Source organism: Gymnogyps californianus, chromosome 6, assembly GCF_018139145.2.
Source record: "Gymnogyps californianus isolate 813 chromosome 6, ASM1813914v2, whole genome shotgun sequence".
In the NCBI taxonomy this organism is placed as follows: domain Eukaryota; kingdom Metazoa; phylum Chordata; class Aves; order Accipitriformes; family Cathartidae; genus Gymnogyps; species Gymnogyps californianus.
Window position 1 is genome coordinate 40,346,065 of NC_059476.1, and position 21,772 is coordinate 40,367,836.

At 40.2% G+C, this 21,772-nt stretch overlaps 1 protein-coding gene across 5 annotated transcripts in view; it reads left to right on the forward strand.

Annotated features, from left to right (window-relative positions):
- PCDH15 (protocadherin related 15) overlaps window positions 1-21,772 on the forward strand; it is a 419,295-nt gene that overhangs the window by 284,727 nt on the left and 112,796 nt on the right. For all 5 annotated transcript variants that reach the window (XM_050898730.1, XM_050898731.1, XM_050898732.1 and 2 more), the window contains 2 exons: window positions 7,279-7,584; window positions 8,768-8,992. In XM_050898730.1, coding sequence (XP_050754687.1) covers window positions 7,279-7,584; window positions 8,768-8,992 — 531 coding nt within the window. The remainder of the gene's footprint in view (window positions 1-7,278; window positions 7,585-8,767; window positions 8,993-21,772) is intronic.

Here is a 21,772-nt window from a genome sequence, read left to right on the forward strand (position 1 = left end):
TATGTTTAGGAGCAAGTTTTATTAATCTAACTGCGTGAAGCAAGAGAAAAGTGTGTGCAAAACTGCTGTCAACTCTGGAAGGACAAAAGTATTTCCTTGTTTCCTCCTTTTGACATTATTTTGAGTCCAGCTGACAGAAGTCTTTCAAAACTGTTGGTACCTTCTAATCTTTTCCTTTGCTTAGAGCACGTGATGAATGAAATGGGTAAATGAAAGGACTGTGTAGAAGCAGGCAAAAAGAAATGAAAGAGAGGAAAAGCCTTTCTGAAATTTAGGGAAGAAGGAAAATTCCAGACTTTTATGGATGACCAAGAGGTCAGAAACGTTTCAAATATCTGTGGCCTCTTACTGCATCCAGGAGATGTTAATTTTGTTCTACAAGCACAAACAGTAATCTCCCTGAAAACAAGTACAAAATCCAATTTAGTGCTCCCACCCACACTTGATTTGCTATTTGACACAATTGAGGGGCTTGGGAATCTTTTAAACCCATAAAAGTAATAAACCCATAATAATAAACCCATTAAACCCATAATAATAAAAAAAAAATCATGTTATCATCCATGAAAACAATAACCCAACTCCCACCAACAGCATCCTTTGTATCCCTCCAGCACAATTTCCATCCCTCCCTCGAGCTGCAGTTTTTGCTGGAATACTGGAGAGGCTGTCAGAGATCAGGAGCTTTTGTTGGGGTGGGTAGGGATCATGGGGAACTTCTGTCCCTGAAGAAGACCTGCAGGAAAATAGTGCCTGGAGGAAGTTGGGTTGGTGGCAAAGTGGTCTCTAAGAAGGGTTTCAACTTGCAGCTTTAGTGAGGGGATACGTGTCATGTTTGCCTCCGCTGTATAGACGTATGAATAACAACACACTGCCTTATTTTGGTGTTTTCCAGCTCCAGCAGTCCGAGCATAGATCTTCAATTAACCTGCTTAAATCCTGTTACCCATTGTAAGCAAGAGTTGTGGATGTTAGTAGGAGGTTTCTTTTGAAAATAATTATAATGATATAATGAATATTGTTGACATTTAAGCACTTGTCATTATATTTCAGAGTTAATGATGCTTCAAGAGATATTTTGGTAATTCAGATCTCCCAGAATTGTGTTTTCAAGCTGTTTGAGATGGAGGAAGGTAATTTGTTACTCTGGAACGCTATTGGTTTATATTCGTGAGGGTTTCTTAGTAATGTTTAAGCATAGTTGGTACTGCAAATTTAAGCTTACCACAACAGATAAAGGCTATCACCTTGTAGATTATGGCATCTCCAGTAAACGTGGGATGTATTTTCCAGGAAATAAAGTAACGATTCATTTATATTCCTAGGTTTCCATGTTTGTTTTATCATGCAGTACTTTGTAAGTTAGTCCCATGAGAGATGGAGATGAGAGTAGTCATGTAGATCTGAGATGTTATTAGAATAATAGCAGTAGTTACTAGAGACTCTTCAGAAGAACATGCTTTTCCTAATTCTGAATAAACATAATGAGATGGGAGAGGTAGAAACGTGCATCTCATCTTGCTGCATCTCTTGCAGCATTGGCAAGAGGAGCTAGTCACCAAGGGATTGTTTTGTTTCGTTTTGTTTTTTTTTTTTTTAAGTCTAATTTATACTCCTGCAGATGCTCTCAGTTTAAAGAAAATAAATTACCTTAGACCTATGTAAAGCAGGCTCCTCTATCCTGACAAAATCCCTTTTGGTTAGGCCGCGTTGACTTAAGTGAATTTATGAGCTCTTCATTTGTGTAACACTGGTGTAGTAAATTTGCCGATCAGGCTGCTTGAACCAGTTTCAATAAGAACAGAGGAAAACCTCTGAGCGTGCAGAGGGACGGGTCCAAATTTTTCTTCTACCCAGAACAGCAAAAGCAGCTTAGTTTCCTATCCAGATTTACCAAGTGTGTTGCATGTGATTGCAAGTGATCAAACACCAGAATGTGTTGGCAGATCTTGGGGGTAATATGATGGGTGGGAACTCGGGTGTTGCAGTAGTGCTCGTGTGATGGCTCAGAGTGCCTCAGGCTCCTTCGCCCTCTTGCTTGTTACCCGGCTCTGCCTCTATAGGCACTTGAGCTGATACTTTCCTTCCCTTTGACGACTGTAGGGATGAGGGGAAGGAGGACTTGGGTTAGGGCTGGATGCAACAAAAAAATCTTCTAGCAGGAAAACAAGGCAGAAGTGAGTAGGTTCTTTCTTCAGTTGTCTGGTCTTGACATCCCGCTGTGGCGGAGCAAGAGTGAGTGATTGTCTTTGGAAATGTGGATTATCACTTGCACTGCCCTCAACTTTCGCAGCTTTGGCTTATCATAGCGGGGAAAAATGTGTTCTGCACATATCCTACACATACGTGCAAGATCAAATGTGTAGGGATTTGAAGCTACGGTGAGACAGAGACTGCACTATGGGGAATAGAAAGACATCTGGCCAATTTTGTGTTCAGTGTTTGCCTTGATCTTTTTTACTCCTAATGGACCTTACCTAATGGAAGAAATTATTAAGAATGTTGGTGTAGCCCAGAGAAAATTATCTGTGATTTGTATTTCATTGTTATAGCTGAAAACAGACACGGGAGCTGCTTGCTGGAGAGACCCCAGAGCTGACATCCTTTCGTACCTCATAGCAGATAGATTTTGGGAGCAATTGGAGAAAGCACTGACTAGAAAAGTCAGGAGCAGATGGTAGAGTCAAAACATCAGAGAGAGATTCTTGATCTGAATTTGTAGTGTCCTGTGGCTCAGCTTGCAGAGCTTAGTCCTTTAAACAGGTACTCTCTGCCTATTTCTGGAAAGGCTGACATGGACAGTTTTGCCCACGAAGCCTGGATTCATACCTGTGATGTCTCTGTGCAGAAGCTCAGACAGCCTGGAATGTCATAATCCCAGGACCACCAAACTTGATCTGAACTGAAACAAGCCTGAGACTTGCTGTGGTCTAAGATTGCTGTGGGTTGACTGCCTGGCTGAGGGTGTATGGCTCGGAGATTAGTTGGGGAGCAGATAACCTCCAGGGAACAAAACAAAGGGGTGCGATGAGAGGACGTACACCCCAAACAGCTCTCCTCTCCTCCTTTGAGTGCTCATCTGGTTATGCAGATGGTGTACCTCCGTGCAGCTCTTGTGGTTGGATATTTTTTCATCCTTGGTCATATCCAGTGGGTGGTCATATGCAAGTCTTCCCCTCCATGTAGTATCATGTAATAGAGATGACAGAAGCAGCGCGTGGAGCTCTGTCTCTCAGATCCTCTCAGCCATTAGTGGTGCTGGAGGAAATTCTCACCACCTCCAGCGTTTGAGATGCAATGACACTATTGTCCCGTCTTGGGATCTTTTCCATTACTTTGGAAATTTCCCTCTTTTTGCTGGTTCCTTTTTCTTGGGGTTTTTGTTTGTTTGGTTGGTTTTGGTGGTGGTGGGTTTGGTTTTTTTTGTTCTCAGTTTCTATGGTGTCTGTCTCCCCTGTGGCCTTTGAGGGCTCTGTTGCCTACAGCAATCACGCCTGCTGTTTCTGCTGCCTCTACAAAGCCTGCATTTCTTGTATGAGAAACATCGGCAAGGCTGTGAAGAGATTTCTGCCTGTAAATAGATCTGTAGCTCCTTTTAAGATCTGTTATCATCTGGTGGCCCTTTACCAGCTAAAGCTTCAACACTCTTACCATACTTTTTATGTGCAAATCGGTGAGGATGAGTTGTTGAAAGCCTTGCGTGAGGCATTGGGCATAGCAATGTGCTCTCACCATTTTTTAGTCCTGCCATAGTCTCCTTGGCTTTGTCTTTGGGACTTTCCTTGGGACTCAGGTAATATAGAAATGAAATGTTTGCTTGCTTCTCTCCACCTCTGGTAACTTTATACCCAGGTAATTCAGCTCAGCATTGGTAATGAGCAAATCGTATTAAATTTATCGGGATGTTGCTGGCTTCTGTTTAAGGGTACCGATGAGTTCAAGCAGGGCTGATTTCTGAAGCAGGACTTTCTGAAAGCCCAGCTCCTCGTTGTGCAGACCTCCTCCTCCCTTACCTTCCAGTCAAGGCTTGTAATACGTGCATGCCAGCTTGTACCCGTCGGTGACAGAGTGTGGGGATGAAATTGGGATGACTGGAAGTCATCCGTTTTGATACAAAGCAATAGTGCAAATCGGAACAGACAGTAACCATGCCACCAGTGAGTCCTTCGAGGACCTCTCTGTGGAGCTGCTGCCCACAGGCTCTGAGAGGCTCTGTGAAATGATTTCCATGTGGAAAGAGTTAATTTCGTATACCCTTGAGATAGGATTCTTCTAGAAAACAGATTAAACTCTTTTTGTTTCATATCCATAAAGAGTACATTATCTCTTTTCAAGTTTATAGCGATAAAATATTAATTGCGATCTTAAACTGTAAAAGCGATCTAATTTGGTAAAATAATAGCATTTTCTTACAGCTTTTTCACAATAAAGTCCATTTTGATTCTTTAAAAAGATGCACTTCAATTTTGAACATATATACGTGTGTACGGAATGCCCATGCCCAGGGCTGGCAGTGGGGCTGAGGGGTCTCTGTGGGGAGAGGTCAGACACAGCTGGTTCTGACTGGTTCCAGCTGGCTCCAGTGGCCCCACAGGGCACAGCTCAGCCTGTCAGCAACTCTGGTGGTGCCGCTGGGAAACAGAACTAAGAAAGGGCAGAACGCCTCCCGGCAGCGAGGAGTGAGGAACAGCCCTGCAAGCACTGAGGAGGAAAAGGAGCTTCAGGTGCCAGAGCAGACTCAGAGCAGCCTGTGGGGAGACCCACGGTGGGGCAGGGAAAGGTGTGGGGACAGGGAAAGGCTGCTACGGCATATAAAAGCCCCTCTGCTGTGCAATACGGGGGGCTGGGCAGGAGAAGGCAGCCCCTGGCATGGGCTTGGTAGCCACCACATACAACTTTCTGGCCTTTCCAAGTCTCTCAGGGTCGCAAAGCCGCCTGTAGGTAGGTTGGACAGTGCTTGTACAACTTGTTGTAACTTCTCAGCTTTGCCCTTCTCCTCAGTGGCTGTGCATGGTGTTCATCAGAGGGTAACACAAAGCGCTGCCCAAGCAATGGCAACTTGGTAAACGGGCAGTAGTCATCTCTGGTGTAACGCCACAGATAGAGCAGGAAGCTTGGAGAAAAGCTGATTTTTTTTATCTCCTAGATAGTCAGAGAATCCATATGGTAGAAATTTTAGTGGACAAAGTGCAGCAAACTTCTGTTTGAGGGTTCAGTCAGAGCATCCTTCTGAAATTTGAATTTGCCCCGTGCTGTGGAAGCACAGGACTAAGATATGAAAAAATGCACAGAGCTAATGCTTGTCTTCATGTGTCTTTGGTTGACTTCTCACCAGTGTTATAGTGGTACTATAACAATTAGTTTAACTGGATTTAATAACGATGATTTGCCTGCTACTCTGCGTGGAAACAAATGCAGAATGTGGAAAAGATGTTTGTGCCCAAGGATGTACACAAACAAGTTTGCAACTTACATAGTCATGTTTTTAGGAACCAAATTGCAAAGCCTGCCATATATTTGAAAGTAATTTTAATTTACTTTCCTAAAAAAATAAGTTTGTTCAAAAACAGACTTCCAAATTAATCTTAAATAAAAATGTTGCCTGGTTTATTCTCATAGTTTCTAATGGTAGTAGTATTTCAGATTATTCTTAGAGGTTTTTGTGGTTTTTTGTTTGGTTTTTAACTCCAGCTGTTTAGTATCAATTTAATTGCTGTAATATGGCTTTGACTTAAATTAGAGGCTAAGTATGAGGACTGACCTCACGCATGTGTTGGAGATTAAGTCTTATGAAGGTGAATAGTGCTGTTAGTGTCTTATCCAGAAACTCTGGAACTTACTCTGCATTTCCTATGCTTTGCTTTCAGTGGGGCTGAGTGTCTGTTACTGTATACTTTAAACTTTTCTCCTTGACTAGCTTTCTGGTGGTTTCCCAGTATGTCATCTAGGAGGTCTTTCTGCCCCAAATCAGTTATTTCTACGGAGGAAATAGAATTGATTGTAAACTAAGCAAATCAACCGTATGTTGAAAGATGTCGATTAAAAGGCTGTTTTATCCATAGACTGGTCATTATGAAGTTGTAGCCATTACTGCTTAGCGCATTGATGTAGTGCGGGAGGAAAGCACAGTGAAATTTTTCTTATTAACAATTTTAATTAACTTTTAATTGATTTCTAGGAAGATAAATGGTTTCATTACAAAGTCTTACAATAAATACCTTCACCAGAATTAAACATTCATGGAAACTTCCTGACAATTGTTCTGATAACAAAACATGAAAGTCTCTTATGATCTTCCCCGATGTCTGTACCCTCATTTATAAAGTCAAATAAATCAAAATACTTTGCTTACAGAATGCCCTTTGTTTAATTTACATAACGTTATTCATCATGTCATAGTTTAATTAAGAGGAGGAAAAATAACAGGTGAGCATTCAGACTGTGTTGAGGGCCTGGTAGCTCTAGGGAAAACATATGAATTTTGTCCATCCCTGTAAGGGCAGTCATGTAATAGCAAGAATTATTTGGCTAATACTGAAATTTGAGACTTAGTTCAGTGTGTGAGAACAAAGATACCAACTGAACAAAATCTAAACAGTTTTCAGTTGCAATCATCTGCCTCTTCTGAGTGCAGAAGAATAAGGATGAAATGGTAGTAACATTTGGTTTTGAAGAACACGATAAACAAACTACAGAAAGTTAAGTAGTTCTTCACAGAGCAACGGTTAAAATCTCACTGTGACAAACATGTTAAGTGAAATGAAAATTTCTAACTAATGTGTCCATTCTAGCTATCTGCTGACTGTATTCATCTTTCATCTAAGCATGTACTCCATAATGATTTGAGCAGCAATGAAAAATCTAAATCAAACAGTGTAAAATAAAAATTCCCCTCAGACACCACCTAACGCTGAAGATACTTCAGCATTAGAAGTATCTGAGGACTTGACTTTAAAAGTATCTAGTTTGTCTTCTGCTTATGTGCACAGCTGTCCAAGGCTGAGCAACTAAACCTGTATTTTCTCCTGAAGTCCAGTTGGGATCTAGTAAACCTACCTTCTGTCACTGCAAATTAAGGGGTTTGTTTCTGTGGGATATTTTGTCCTCAGGAAAATATTAGAGGGAGGCAAGCTGCTGTAAACAAGAAATGCTGAATAGCCACACAAGCATTAGTACTCTGTAGAATATTACCCTAGGTTACCTTGTTAGTCCCATGTAGTTGTGTTGCTTGTATTTAAAATGTACATTAACACATGGTTCTTTTTTCTATTTCTTTAGGCTACAGACCCAGATGCTGGTGTTAATGGTCAAGTTCATTACAGTTTGGCAAACTTCAACAATCTTTTCCGGATCACATCAAATGGTAGCATTTATACAGCAGTTAAACTGAACAGAGAAGTAAGGGACTATTATGAACTTATTGTTGAAGCAACAGACGGAGCTGTGGACCCCCGCCGTTCAACACTAACTGTAGCGATCAAGGTGCTGGATATTGATGACAACAGCCCTGTTTTTACTAATGCTTCCTACACTGTCTGCGTGCCAGAAAATCTACCACCAGGCACTGTCTTCCTGCAAATAGAGGTAAGAAAGCATTATAGAGTGAAGGAGATGTTTTGTAAATGTTCTGCAATACTAAGCATGTTCTTATTTAACTTGTCAGTGAGACTGCAGTAAAAGATTGCAAACTGGAGTGGGGGAAGTTGTGACACTTAACAGACTGAAAAATGCATGACGTTTAGACAGGTACATAAAAATACTTTGAAGCTGAGGTTCATTTGGAAATAAGAGCAATTGCTAAAAAACAAAGAACAAAACCTACACTACTATTGTCATTTCTTGGAATATTGTTTTACACATTTAAAGTGCTTTTGATTTGTTTTTGAAAGCTTATCATACTGCTTCTACCTGTTTACATTAGTAGGAAAAGAGAGCTTTATCTCAGCTGATTTAGACATTTAAGTCAACCCAGATGTCTCACCTCACATTATAGTTAATGGAGATGAACAGTTGCTTCCAGAAGCAATTCATCCAATACCAAGATCATCATCTAAGATAGCTGGAGTAAAGTGGGCACCTGGACGTGTTGTCTTCTCTTCACTGACTATAAAAGATACTCAGACAAGTGAGAGTTAATTGTTCAAGGATGAGCTAGATCTCTAAAGACAGCTGAGATTCACCTCCCGTAAGCAGTCTATGTATCCTCCTGATGTTTTGGTCAGGATCCTTTAATGAGAAGAATCTGCCCTGAGACAATTTCAACAAGAACGGTTGTCTCTGAACCTGACTGCAGATAAATCTAATGTCAAATTACAGATAAAGCAATTGCATAATACTCCTTCTCCTGATAAAGATTAATATTTTTTGTCTAAATACTGGCATGAAATAAAAACATCCGTGCTGCCATACGGGGGTGAGATCAAACGTCTGCTTAGCCCAGCATCCTCTCCCTGGCAGTGGCCGATGGCAGGTGCCCAGGGAAGAGAACAAGAACAGACTGAGCTTCCAGCGACTCTTGCCCAGAATATTGTGCTCATTTCCTGCGGCGGGTATCTCTGGATTTTATAACCTTAAGTGGATTTGTCTTCCTCGTGTTTGTGCAATAGTATTAAGTACATCAAATACTATTAGAATAATATAATGAAATTAAATTTGTTTGCAGTAGCTTGCTTTTTTATGTTCTTTAAATCTAGTAGGGATTTTTTGTGAAAATGGATTTTGTTTGGTTTTAAGTACATCTTTTTTTTTTCTGTATGGCATGCTCTAGGCAAAGGATATTGATCTTGGTTCTGATGTTAACTATCGAATACGGACACAGGAAGCACTACAGTATTTTGCACTGAACAAATACACAGGCGAGTTATCACTTTTGAAGTCCTTGGATTATGAATCATTCTCTGACACAGAAGCAACCTTCACCTTTCTTGTGGAAGCCTTCGATAGCAAGGGCACTATGCCTCCTGGTCTCGCTACTGTCACAGTGAGAGTAAAGGTAAGAGGAATAACTTGTCAGTTGATAGCATCCTCTCCTATTTGTTACAAAATACTTCATCAACCCTTACAGGTGTCCCGATGAAACACCAGAGCACGGTAGCAGTATGTCTGCTTTCCTGCTTTTTCACTTGTATGAAGCTACTGCCTTTTTCTGACAGCAACTTGTTCAGTTAAACATACACTTTATAACAGCTATAATTACTTTGCTATATGCAATTACATAGTTAAATCTTGGATCATAGATTTATGAAGTACAAGAATAACTGAAACATATATAAATGTTTAGTCCTTTAGAATCCCTGAAAGGTTGAAGTAAGTACCTAATGGAATTGTTTGCAAAAATGACACCATCACGTTTCAGTTAAAGCTCTCATAAATTGTAATTTTATGAACCATTCGGGTGTATTGAGTGCTGATATGGCACACCACATCCTATATTTCAGATTCTGCTGCTTGAAAATACAGAGCTGCAAAGGAGCAGGCTTATTTAGCGGTCTTACACAATGAGTCGTTATGCAGTGAGTTACAGCATCACCTCTGGGTTTCAGTTATCTCACCAGTAATAGGGGGATAATGGTATTCTGTTTGGTAACGATCCACAAATGAAAAGCGTTTGTAGCTGAAACATTAGCACTTACCCATCTTAATTTGGTTGATGTACTCATGTCCAAGAGGAGAAGATATTTTAGATGCTCTAAATCATGCCTCCTTGCATTTACAAAGGTGCAGTTCTGGAGCCAGTCAGTCGAGTCCTTTTGCGCAGTTGCTTCATTTTTGTTGACTTTGTCTGTGAAGAACTGTGAGCTGTGGGAGAGAAGAGAGTTTAATTACTCGTATTTTAGCTAAGAAGCAAAAATTGTAGCAGGAACAAAAGCATAGCTCACAAATGTGAACTTCGTATGTGACAACTTCAGTTTAAATGTAAGTCTGGAAAGTATTTAGCATATATGAATCAGTCTCGGGTTCTGCTTACTGTGTATCTGCAGATGCTATGAATTGCCACATGATTTTGAGTAATTCTGTTTGTCAGTCTCTACTGAGCTCAGAATTATTTTAGGGACAGTAAATGTCTCCGATTATTAGCTTTGATGACAATGTAAGAAGGCTTCTACAATACCTCTCTGTCTCTGCAAAATTTCCCAGACTGAGATGCAGGTCACCTGTTTCCTAATAGTCTGCACTCTTCTCCGGCAGTTTCCAAGTCAGTCAAAGAAAAACATAGCTTTTGACATCATTCCCTGAGCCTTTTCTGTTACACTTTTAAGGAGGAAGTTGCTCAAACCTTTTTTTTTCCTAAAAGAAACTTTTTCCCAGCACAGTGAATTTTGGAAGAATTAAGTGTTTGGGTTGGTTTGGGTGGTTTTGTGGGCTTTTTTAAAGGTACTTGTTTTCAAATAGGAACGTATTCAGAGAAAAGCTATAGTCTGCATCATAGGGCTGACCCAGCTGTATGATGGTGCGTTTGTATTGTATTCATTAGTGACAGGGTACAGGGGAGCGATACCGTTCAGCTTGGTGGCCTTAGTGTAACAGCAGCTTGTGTATTGTCAAAGGAGGTGGTGTGGGAATAGAGAACTTAAGAAAGGGATTAGTAGGATCAAAAAATAGGTTTCTTGTTTTCCTGGAAACTCTTCCCACACGTGAGCAACAAAAGGGGAGCGTGGTGATGCTTGTTTGGAAAGGCAGTATGTGAGAGGCTGGAATACTGGGCTGGAGCCAGAAGTAACAATTTCTGCAGTAAAAAGTGTTAGGCTAGAGACAGAACAGGGCCTGGAAGTGAGGGCAAGCAGCTTATATTTTAAATGAGAAAGAGAATAAATCAAAGAAATGATTAAGTGTCATAGTCAGTGACACGCTGACTTTTGCAACAGATCAGTGGACATAATTAAATATTATATGTATTGCTGAGATTAAGATGATGCTTAGGTTCCAGCCTTGAGTGGCAAGTAGAATAGTAGTATTGTGAATAGCAGTTGAGAGAATGGGGGAGGCTTGTGGAAAAAACATTTTTAATATCTCATTTTGTTAGGCAGATGTCATTAATGTCAGATGGTAGAAATTTAGAGCCTTGGTCACAAGAGATGTCTAAAATATAAAGAATGGTTTAATTTGATCTTATAGATGAACTTTCCAGATACAAAATTTACAGGGAGGGGGGGAAAGGTGGAGATCAAAATCAGAGCCTTGTGCTACCTCTGTGTGAGATGAGAAGGAATCCACAAGAGGAACCTTGAATGGTTGATTCAAGAGGCAGAGCAGCAGGAGAGGGGTGCAGAGTCTTGGAAGCCAAGTGAGAACAAGGAGAGCAGGCCTCGGGTATGAAAAGAAATACAGAAGTAACAAAGTGTGTTGCAATGCAGTCTGGGTTTGTTCTCAATGGGAAAGACTCATATTCCCCCTTGTTCTGAGGGGGGAGAGCTGATGTGACTTTGCTGGAGGTGAAAGGTCCTGATCAGCACAGAGAGGGCAAGGCACTAAAGTTCCATTGAGGGTAGAGGCGGTGTACACCTTGTACAGGGCCCACGTCAGCACATCCTGGTAAGCTGACAGAGAGAACTGATCTCTGTCCAGCAGCTCAGTGAGGATGTTTACAGGGCACTGAATCCAGCCCTAAGTCTTGAAGGCGTGATGGCATAAATGACACGCGTTATGTAGCGGTCTAGAGCCTCATGCACAGTGTATTGCCTGATTCCAATTCCGGCTTTTATTCCTGTGCAATCTTAACCACGCTCCGAGCTGCTGCTTTAGGGCATACCTAAACAGATAACTCCTGATGAGCGTGTTCACTGTTTCATTGGAGTAATTTATAATTTGTTGCTGACCAATTAAGATGTCTGCACAGGGAATTGAAGGGGTTCTAAAACTCACGATTTCTGCCAGACCATCTGTCAAACCAGAGCCCGTGTTCAGGGACAGGGTGCTTCTGCGTGAGGATGAACATCCCTCTGCCGTGGCTCTGGAGGAGTTGTTCCCATTCAGCCTGTCTTTTGCTCCTGCTCTGGGACCAGGAACTGGATGTGTCTGATTCTTCTTAGTAGTAAATGAGCTTCTACTTTATTTAGAAGGTGGTTTAGACCAATTATTTTAATACAGTGTTTGTGACCCCAAATAGGAAATAAACCAAGTGTAGATACACTGTAGGCCCTAACATAACAGTTGTGCAGATTGCTGTCATTAATAACACAAAATTGAACTGGAGAAAACCAAAAGCAAGCATTAAGGCAATAGTCCAAGTCCCTGCTTGGATTTAGCATTTGGAAACAATTACTATGGTAATAGAGCTTCTTAACAGAAACAGGACTAACCTATTTCCAGTTTATATTGCTGTTAAATGAGTAATGTGTTCCTAAATACATATTATAAGAATTTCTGTATCATGGGGCCTGTAAGGTACTTGCATATTTTATGCTGTGTCCTCCTCTCATTATTATTACCAGCATTATTTTTGTATTACTTTATGTCTCTTTCTTGTTTGTTATAATTGCTTTTTCTCCTCCTTCTGTGTTCTGGGATTGGTTTTCTTTCTAGTTTTTCAAGTAGAGTATGTGGTGTAATGAAGCCATTATCTCTGGCTGATGATTCAAAGTGATAAAGCAACATGAATAAATAAAACCAGATCTATTTGTTTCTAGCAATGCCATATTACAAGACTGCCAACCAAATATTTCATATAATTCCTACCGTGCCTTACTCCCAGTGGACTGTTATAAACATTATACAATGAATTTCCAGATTTAGTAAAACTGACTATACCCATGAACATCAATAAACATATTGCTATCATCAGAGAGTACACAAACTGCAACCGTCAAACTAGTTTTTCAAGAGAAGTATGCCATTGAGAAGTTAGAAGTCATCATATGCTTTAGATCGTGCATTATGTGCATTGATTGGTACATATTGTGGGTGTGAATTTGAGTCTTTCATAATGACTATGCTAAGTCTTCCCTTCCTTGGGAACTTTGCATAAAAGAAACAAACCAACCACACAAAAATGTGTAACAGCTAAATCTTTATCTCCGGCATGGTTGCTCTGAATGGTCCTTCATCAACATGACTGTTCTTGCGGTCCTTCATATTCAAGCTGGAAGCAAATGGCATGATCTCAGTTGTAATGATGCCGTAGCAGTGCAGAGCTCCCACCTGCTTACACAGGAAAGCTCCATTTGTTTCTCTGACAACCTAAACCTTGAATCGGAACAGGGAGAAATACAATTTGTTTGCTTTTCTAGGGTGGGAGGGTTAGAAGAAACTGCATGTTTGTGGATGAATCACCCTCTCAAACCAAACAATCGGAGCCAACAGTAAAGCAAAGAAAATAAAGGTGTGTTGGAGAAAGTATGCAGGAACCCAGCATTTGAGACAGCTGGAATAAAATGTTACAGCAGGACCCTCTCCTCTCACAGAACACGTTTACTGTACTGCTGCAGAGTGCTGGGGAGTGAGTGGCTTTAGTCTCTATAAAATGCTTAAATTATCATGAGGAGAGAATGGGAGAAGAGGGATCCACAGGTTGTCATTAGGGAGAGGGGGGGACATTTTGGTTCAAACCCTGCTCCACCAGATGTTTAAATAGCCATGCATATGTGTAGCTGCCACTGCTTTCTCTTCCTGCAGGAATTTACTAGAAATTCGCTCAAGTCTTGTTTCTAATGAGCAGTTGAGCAGTAATACATCATTGCTTCATTATGGTGGGATTTCATGTTATGGTGAGATTTAATTACAATAATAATGAAGATTTTCTGCCAGAAATTATACAAGTAATGAAGAATACACGGAAGATAAAAGACGTTAGTGAATCAGTTAAGGTTGAACACGTCATCAGTTTCTAACATTTCTAAAATAAAATTTAAGTTATGTTTTTTCAATAAATTTACAGCCATGAAGTTAATCCTTCCTTTCTAACATGTAATGAAAACCATTTCCCATTTAAAGAATAACAGAGCAGTCCAGCACAGCAGCAGCACGTAACTTGCACGAAGGTTAAAAAAAATGAGCTGTATTACCTCCAAAATGTAACTGCTTATTTGTCTCTTTTCTACTGGCATTAATGGAATAATGGGCATGGTGTTGGACTACAGTGCCAGTAAACAGATTTTTTTTTTTTTTTTAATCTCAACTTATCTGTTCAATCATCTGCTAGTCATTTAGTGCCTCATATATTCCACTATGAATATTATCCCTTAATTTATATTATGAGCTACTTTAGGGCTTGCTGAGCACTAAATATGAAAGAGAGGCAGTTATACCATGTTAACAAGCCTCTATTTTGTATAGCTTCAAACAAAGAACTCTGTGTAAAGAAGCACTGCACCCAATTATGGCCAAAATTCATAGTGTCACTTCATAGAGTTTGTCATATTATCTCATAAGTATCATCACTAAGATTTTGAACTTGCTGCTCAAAGTTACTCAACATTGCTTGATTCTCTAACCTCAGTCCTTCTAAATTAGTCACTGTGGTGGATACATAGATCTAAAAGATATTTCAAACACTTGTGGCAAAGCTAGGAGTAGTTTTCAAGTAGTGGCTTACTTCAGTGGACTTAATGTAAATGTAGAATTGAAACACTACCGTGGCAAATCAAAACGTAGGGTCACAAAGAAAGGTTTGCTTGCAAAATTTGTTGTGTATCTTGGAGGATGAACATACTGGTGAGATGCATGAACCTTGAAGGAGAATACCTTTAAGGGTGGTATGTGTTTACTATAAGAGGCCAAGAGATTACATGAAGAATGGGAAGGGACTTCAAGTTCTTGATACTCCGGTATCTGGTGAAATTAAGTATTTCTATATTATGCCATGTAATGAGTTCACTTCCCACTCCACCACCACTCCCCCCACCCCGCCGAAAGCTGCATTTTTCACAAGTCAAAACGTTGAAGGCAATTTTTCACATATGTAATTTGAAGTGGAAATAATCACAGTAGGTTTTCGATCACATATATGATTATTGATAATAAAATTAACTTGTTATTGCATTTGTAAAAGACAGTTTTAAAGCTAAGAATCAGTGAGATAAGTGATTTTTTTTTTCCCATTACATCTATCTTATACATTAGGAAGTATACATTGTTCTGTGCTCATCTTCGTATAAATTACAGAAACTGACTGATAAAATGAAAGCACGAATTACAGAGGAAACAAAATTGAAAATATCTTAAAAAGAATTATTCTACCTCAGTGATTTTAAGCTATTGTACAGTTACTCATTTCTAATCCCTTTGCTATCAATTTGAAAGGCTAGATATACCTGGATGTGTAATATTCTGTTGCTGTGAACCACTTCACAGAATTATCTGGGTAAATTACAACAAATCACTCATTTAAGTTAATAATACCAGTCTTTTAGCTGAAGGATGAGAGTTTGATTGAAATCTTAAGATCCTGGTTATTGTCCCAGTTCTAGATAGTATATTAACTGCCTACAGTAGTCCTTTAGGGGATCGTTAGTGGTTATTAAGGCCTGGAGAATAATGTTGTATCCTCTCAGCTTGCTTGAGTGTTTGCTTAGTGAAAGAATAGATACAGTTTACACGCATGCGTGAATATATGTATAAAAAAATCAGCTCTTGGCTCAAAGTAAAGATCTGTGGTTATATTTTGCTGTAGCTATGGACATGGTATGGTAGACATTTAAGGGAAGAGGAAATGAAAAGATAACCTTCTAGTAAAGGCATTACAGTTGAATAACATTCTGGTTCTCTTTCAGAAAAATAAACTCACCTGTGAGAGAATGGTTTTCTGAAGTCACAGCTCAAATTTTCAGTTGTTTCAGTGCTGAGCCTGTGACCAAACCCAGAGACCTTGCTTCAGAAGAGCTTTAAAACTTATTTTCAGACTATCATGTAATTTAAAATCACTATGACATGAAAGCGTATGAAATTTGCATTTTAATATTTAATATTAAATTTGTACATTTGTACTGTTCTGAATAAGGTTGATTAGCATCATATTGAAAGGCTTTGGAAACTTACTAAGTTTAATAATAGAACTATAATCAAATGAGGATTTGCAGAAATTGAGAAGTTACAGAAAGAATTGAGGGCACTAGATGGCTAACTGGAATGGATGGTAAGAAAGTATGGCGCTTATAGATGCTGTAGCTGAAACGTAATGATGGTAGCAAAGATCTCATCCTGTGCGAACGTCAACGAGCGCCATGCTGGAGAGGTTTCTGCCGAGGGATAACCTGTACTTGGCATTTCCTTTAAAGCTAAGCAGAGCTTCAGGAACCCATTGCAAAGCATAGTTGCATCAAAATGAAAGCACTTGCTCACTTGGGCCCAAAAAAACGTTTTGTTAAAGGGCAAGATAAGGCCTTGTGGCAGAGGTCAAAGATCTCTGGGTCCTTGGGTGCTTGTTACAAAGGGTTCACTTCCCACTTTCCTGTTTTTTTCATGAACTGGTAGTTAACAGATGAAGAAAATGAAAATTATTGTGAGAGATTAGTGTGAGCGAGGCTGCTCCACATGGAGGGATGAGCTGGGAGCCAAGGGTGACCCAGTGTGGGCAGTGCCCTCCCCGACTGGGCGCAGTCCCTGTGGGGACAGAGCCGGGCGGTCAGACGAACGGGCTCCATTGACAGCCCCAGACATGGTGAGGGCATGAACCCAGTCTGGGGTCTGTCCAGGGAGTCCAGCCAGGAGCAAAAGGGGATGGGGCCAGAAGCAGAGCTGGAGACTGGTATGCCATGGCATCACTGGAGCAGAACTGAGGGCCCCGACGGGGCTGAAATGGGGTGCTGGGCCCAGGGGCAGGGTGTTGGGGGGCCTAGATGAGGCTGGTCCAGGCCGCTAAGGGCTATGGAAGCCCTTAGGGCCATGATATCTTGTGGCCTTTAGGGTTTTTTCATTCTGCTTATTTAGTAATAAAATATCTTGGATTTTTTTTTTTAAATAAGGTGTTGAGTGACATCTGTCTATGGTTAAAGAATGCACAAGAGGAGTAATGACTTTCAAGTACAGTGATACCAAAACACCTCTTTCCTTTCTGTAGAAGAGAGTTTCACGGATATAGTAGAGGAATGTTAAATGTGCCCTTGGAAGTCCCCAGACAGCAGGGGATTATTAAACACTTGGAGGCAGCTCAGATGGGAAGCCACCAGCTCTGGTAATGTGCACATAGACTTAAGTGGCAGATGTTCAAAACAAAATGACAGCAGAAAATTACAGATACATATCTGTAGTTGTAGAAAAAGATTGGGAAGGTTTGAAAATTTCAGTGTGTGACATATGCTATGCTTTGAAGTAAACCTTTTTACTTCCTCCCTTTGTGGGATTATGTTATGTACGTTTAACGTTAGTGGAAGGAGAGATCACTTTAAAAATACATTTTTTTCCTATTTATTACACTTGTGATAAAAGCCAGCAGACTGCAAAAGGAGCTGTAAATGCCTCATATACATTTATTAGCTCAGACGCTGTTCAGTCACGCTGTTTTTTATAGCAAGGAAATGTTGATTTCCACTTAGATGTAGTTGACTAGAAACCTTGGTATCAGCAGGTGTAAGCAAAGAGCACAGTCCTAAAGTGGTAGGAAAAAAACACGGATGCACTTACACACTCTTTATGTAAGTATTTACAAACCAAGAAAACGTAATATTTAAGAAGCTAACAAACTTAATGAGTGATTTTTTTCAACGGGTCAGAAGTAGGAGAATAAAACATTTCCTCAGACTTTTAGAATCTTTATGGTAAGATGCTTTCTGCTTAGCAGTTGAGGAGAGAGGCAAGAAGAAAGGGAAGCTTTGTGCAAAATCGCATTTGTAATGCAGGCTCGCCAGGTAGGCACCTCTACACATGTACTCTGATAATTGTAAAAATCATCTGAACAGTGTGATTCTCTTAGTGGTCTAGATAAATCAACAGAATCTGTGATTTTGGTGTTCTTTGACAGGAATTTGTGCCTCTGGAGCTGTTCAGCAGATTAATAATTAGATTTTGCTGTCATGGAATTACAGCTATTTTAATAAATAATCAATACTTGATTATAATTAGGTCACAATCTACAAAAAAGAGGAATTAAAAAAAATCAGACTGATTTTATGAGTTGCAAAACCCCCCAAAACCTAGATGACTAGATGTAAAAAAGTATAACCCTGTTTTTGTAAGAAGGAAATTGGGAGAGGGTAAAACACGTTGATTTTTGTGGGTGTCGGGGGAGGAGATGCTTCACTCCCATTTGGTAGGGCTGCCCTCTAGTGCACTGCAGGCTAAAGGCAGCAATATTTTCAGTGCAGTAACAAGGTTCCCTTTGTAGGATAGAAGGGCATTTGCACAAATTATTGTGCCTGAGATAGATCTAGATATGTATACATAAATATATATCAAATATATTGGAGTGTCATCTGGAGTTGCTTCTGTTTGTGTGGAGATAGCTGATGAAAAATTAACTTTTTACTCTTTATTTTTCTCTTACAAAACAAGATTTCTACCAAAACGCATTTTCAAAAAAATTTATTATTCTTTAGAAAGTCTTTAGGTTAGTGGTAATATTCAAATTAGACAAGTCTGTCACTCATAGTAATGTTGCATGTTATTAATTGAAACATGGTAACAGTCATTAGCTGCAGCTGTAGTTCACTGGAGTGAGAAGGGGCCATATCCTGAGCTCATCACAACTGCCTTGCTCTCAGCAACCAGCAGGAAGGAGCTGTAATCCCAGTGTATCCGGCTCCTTCCTTCGGGCAGGATTTTCCAAATACCCTGGAACTGCCATAGCAACTCTTGGTGCAGTTGACCTTCCCAGGCTTTGCTGCTCAGGTTATGTTTTTGAAGTGTGGGATTTTATTTTCATACGCACGTCTCGATCCTTTGGGAGGTGGATCTGCAGGATCCACTGCGAAGTCACAGAGGAACACTGGGACTGCTCCAGTTTGTGACAAAGACTGTCGTAAATCCTGGTGACTCCAGGATCCAGGAGCTGCCAAAGTGGCTGAGCTAGGGTAGCCTCTGCTCGTGGCGTGTTGAGTACGTGGGTCTGTGCTGTCCGTGCTGCGCTGCACGCACAGGACACCCTGAGCTGTATGCACTTCAGATGAAGTTAAGGGGCACTGATGGTGCAAGGAAGAAGGCAGACATTTGAATCCAAGTTGTGTGTTTCCCAGATTAGTGAATGAAGAGGAAGAGGGGATTATTTCACCCAGATGTAAAATGCTTATATTCTTAATTTAGTGGAGTACAAGCATTAAAGGTCTCTTGGTGTCCCCATAAATCAAAAATATATTAATGTCTCTGAAGTCCGTTTACGTTTACAAGCTAATTTTATGCTGGGAACACTGTACTGCAGGTACTTTTCTTCTGCTCTAGTTGTGTATTGCCCTCCCACGTCGGCAGTCACCACCTGTCTAGGTGCACCTAGTTTAGTATTAGTGCATTACAGCTAGTGACTGTCTTAATGATTTTTAAATTACGTATTGATTTGCTCCTTAATGTCTTTCCTCCCCTGTGCTTTGTTTCTCCTCATTGGCATTCCTAGATGACTATCTTAGTTCACCAACGTTTTTGTTCGGTATTTTCATAATCTTTGCAGACAGGTCAATATTTGTTTCCTACAAACCTTTTGGTAAATAACAACCCTTTAAATCTTGTGACTGAGATGTGTCTTGTTCAGAGGGTAAGGAAGTTGGTCAGGAAGTGGGATCACTCACATGCTAAGGGTGACGTCTGAGTTAACAAATGAGTCGGCATCAAGAAATCTCTTAATACGTCTTCATTCGCTTTTGAAGCTACTAATGTGGATTCTTAAGAACAACGGTATTTGAGCATCTCTCCCATATTGTGCTTTCTTCATGCTTGATTCTTAATCTTTGTGCAAGGGAAGGATGTAGGGATATGTCCTGTTCTGCTTTTATGTGCTGCCCAGTGTGAGCAATGTGAAACAAAACCGAACAAAAAGTGGTAGATAAAGAGCATCTATGATAGAGAGAAAGCTTTGGGGTTTTTATGCTTTGACTTTCACTCTGTTTTGTAAACAAAGATGTATAAAAATATAATAAATCTGCAGCTAGATGAGCAGTGACACAAAGGCTGTTTTGTATTTATATATAAATATGTGGCTGCTATTATCTTACTGTCAAAATACACAGCCCGAGTATTTTAAAGTGAGATATATAGAGAATTCATTACCTATATTTTCCATTTACATTTTTGTGTGTGTGTCTGATAGTTAATAGCAACCTGGATTTATGTGACTGAAGCAGTGAACTGTGAACAGTTGTAAGATGCTGCCATTTGGCCACAAGAGCATGCGTAGGATTATGCACCAGATTTAAAAGGTGATTACACTACTTCTTACTACTACTTTGTGGAAGGTTACTACCCTATTCCTAACCTGTGATTAGGGATTGCACTCATATGCTGCATCCCCATTTCTATGCAAAGTCAGGTTTAGTGGTATTTTAAGCAGAAGCCATCAGGTATGGAGTAATCTTCAATTATTTAGCTGGGCAAAAACATGTCTATGTCTTTGGTCTCCAGTAATGGCAGAAGCCCGGTATTTTCTCTAAATGTTATCTTTTTGCCCAAAGGCCCTCTGTGATGAAAACCTGAAAACTCTCTCTCTGTATCAGGGAATGCTGAACACTACTCACTGTTAAGTCCACTTTGATGAAGAAAATTGGATTGGGGACCTTGACTACAGAGGCACAGGTTTTGGGGGTGGGATGGGGCGGATCATGCCCATGACCTCTTGAGCTATTCACAGAAAATACAGTGTGTGCTTTCTTTCTGTGCTCTAACAAAATCAGATTTAGACGGTATTCCATCCTTGGTGGTGGTGCTTTTTGCCAGAAAGGCGATAGTTTCTTTTTGTGACCTTTTTGGTACCTTTAAGTGCCCATAATACATAAAGAGAAACTGTACCAGTTGAAGTAGATTATAATATATGAATTTCTCCAACATGCCTCTAACAAAATCTCTGCTTACTCTATCGGGAATTGCCCAGAAGAGTCATTTCTTCCTACCGCCTCTGAACCAAGACTTTCACTAGAATAAAGAAAGCATTACAACTAAAAAAAAAGCCCATTTCCATGTCATCTGCATGTTTTGCATGTTAAACCTGCCTGCAAAAATCCCCGTTCTGCTTCTAGCAGTTATTCATCGTAGACATTTGCGATGAGGACATGAGACTTGATTACCTGTCTGTAATGACAGTCTTGCTCTCTGAAGTGTACTTACTCCAGCTGCATAATGAGAATACCTGTGGTGATTCTTATGGGGAACTTTTATTTTGTTAAAAGTGGAAATATTTAAGCTTGAGCTCTGCTATAAAAAATCAGTGGCTGCTTTAGGATTCAGGAAGATATGAGCCGGGAAGAAAAGCACGTGGAGCTGTTCTGTCTAGTTATGACTGAAACATTTGATGCCTATTTGGCCAGTTCGCCTAAGGTTTATGAGGCACGATCGTGCATAAAGCTTGTCTTAGAGGAAAGATAAGTTAGAGAGGCAGAAGGCTTTCTGTGTCCTACTTTATGCTTTGCTTTGTATTCCTGTGTATTTTGTACTGATCCATGTATCTTGAAAAATAGGTGTGTTAAGTAGGACAACTGAGTCATTTTCTATAGCAGAGGATGTAGTGTGTCATCTTTAAACAGGATTACACTTTCCAATACCTGAAGTCACAAGTTTTCAGGCACTAAGGTCACATAAAGGTATTCAAAAGATAACAAAAACATCACATTTGTTTCTTCCCGCCCCCCACTGAGCAAACAGCAGAGTGTGATCTCTTGCTACTACACCAAAGAAAAAAGACCAGATACGGCTGTGGATTTGCAGG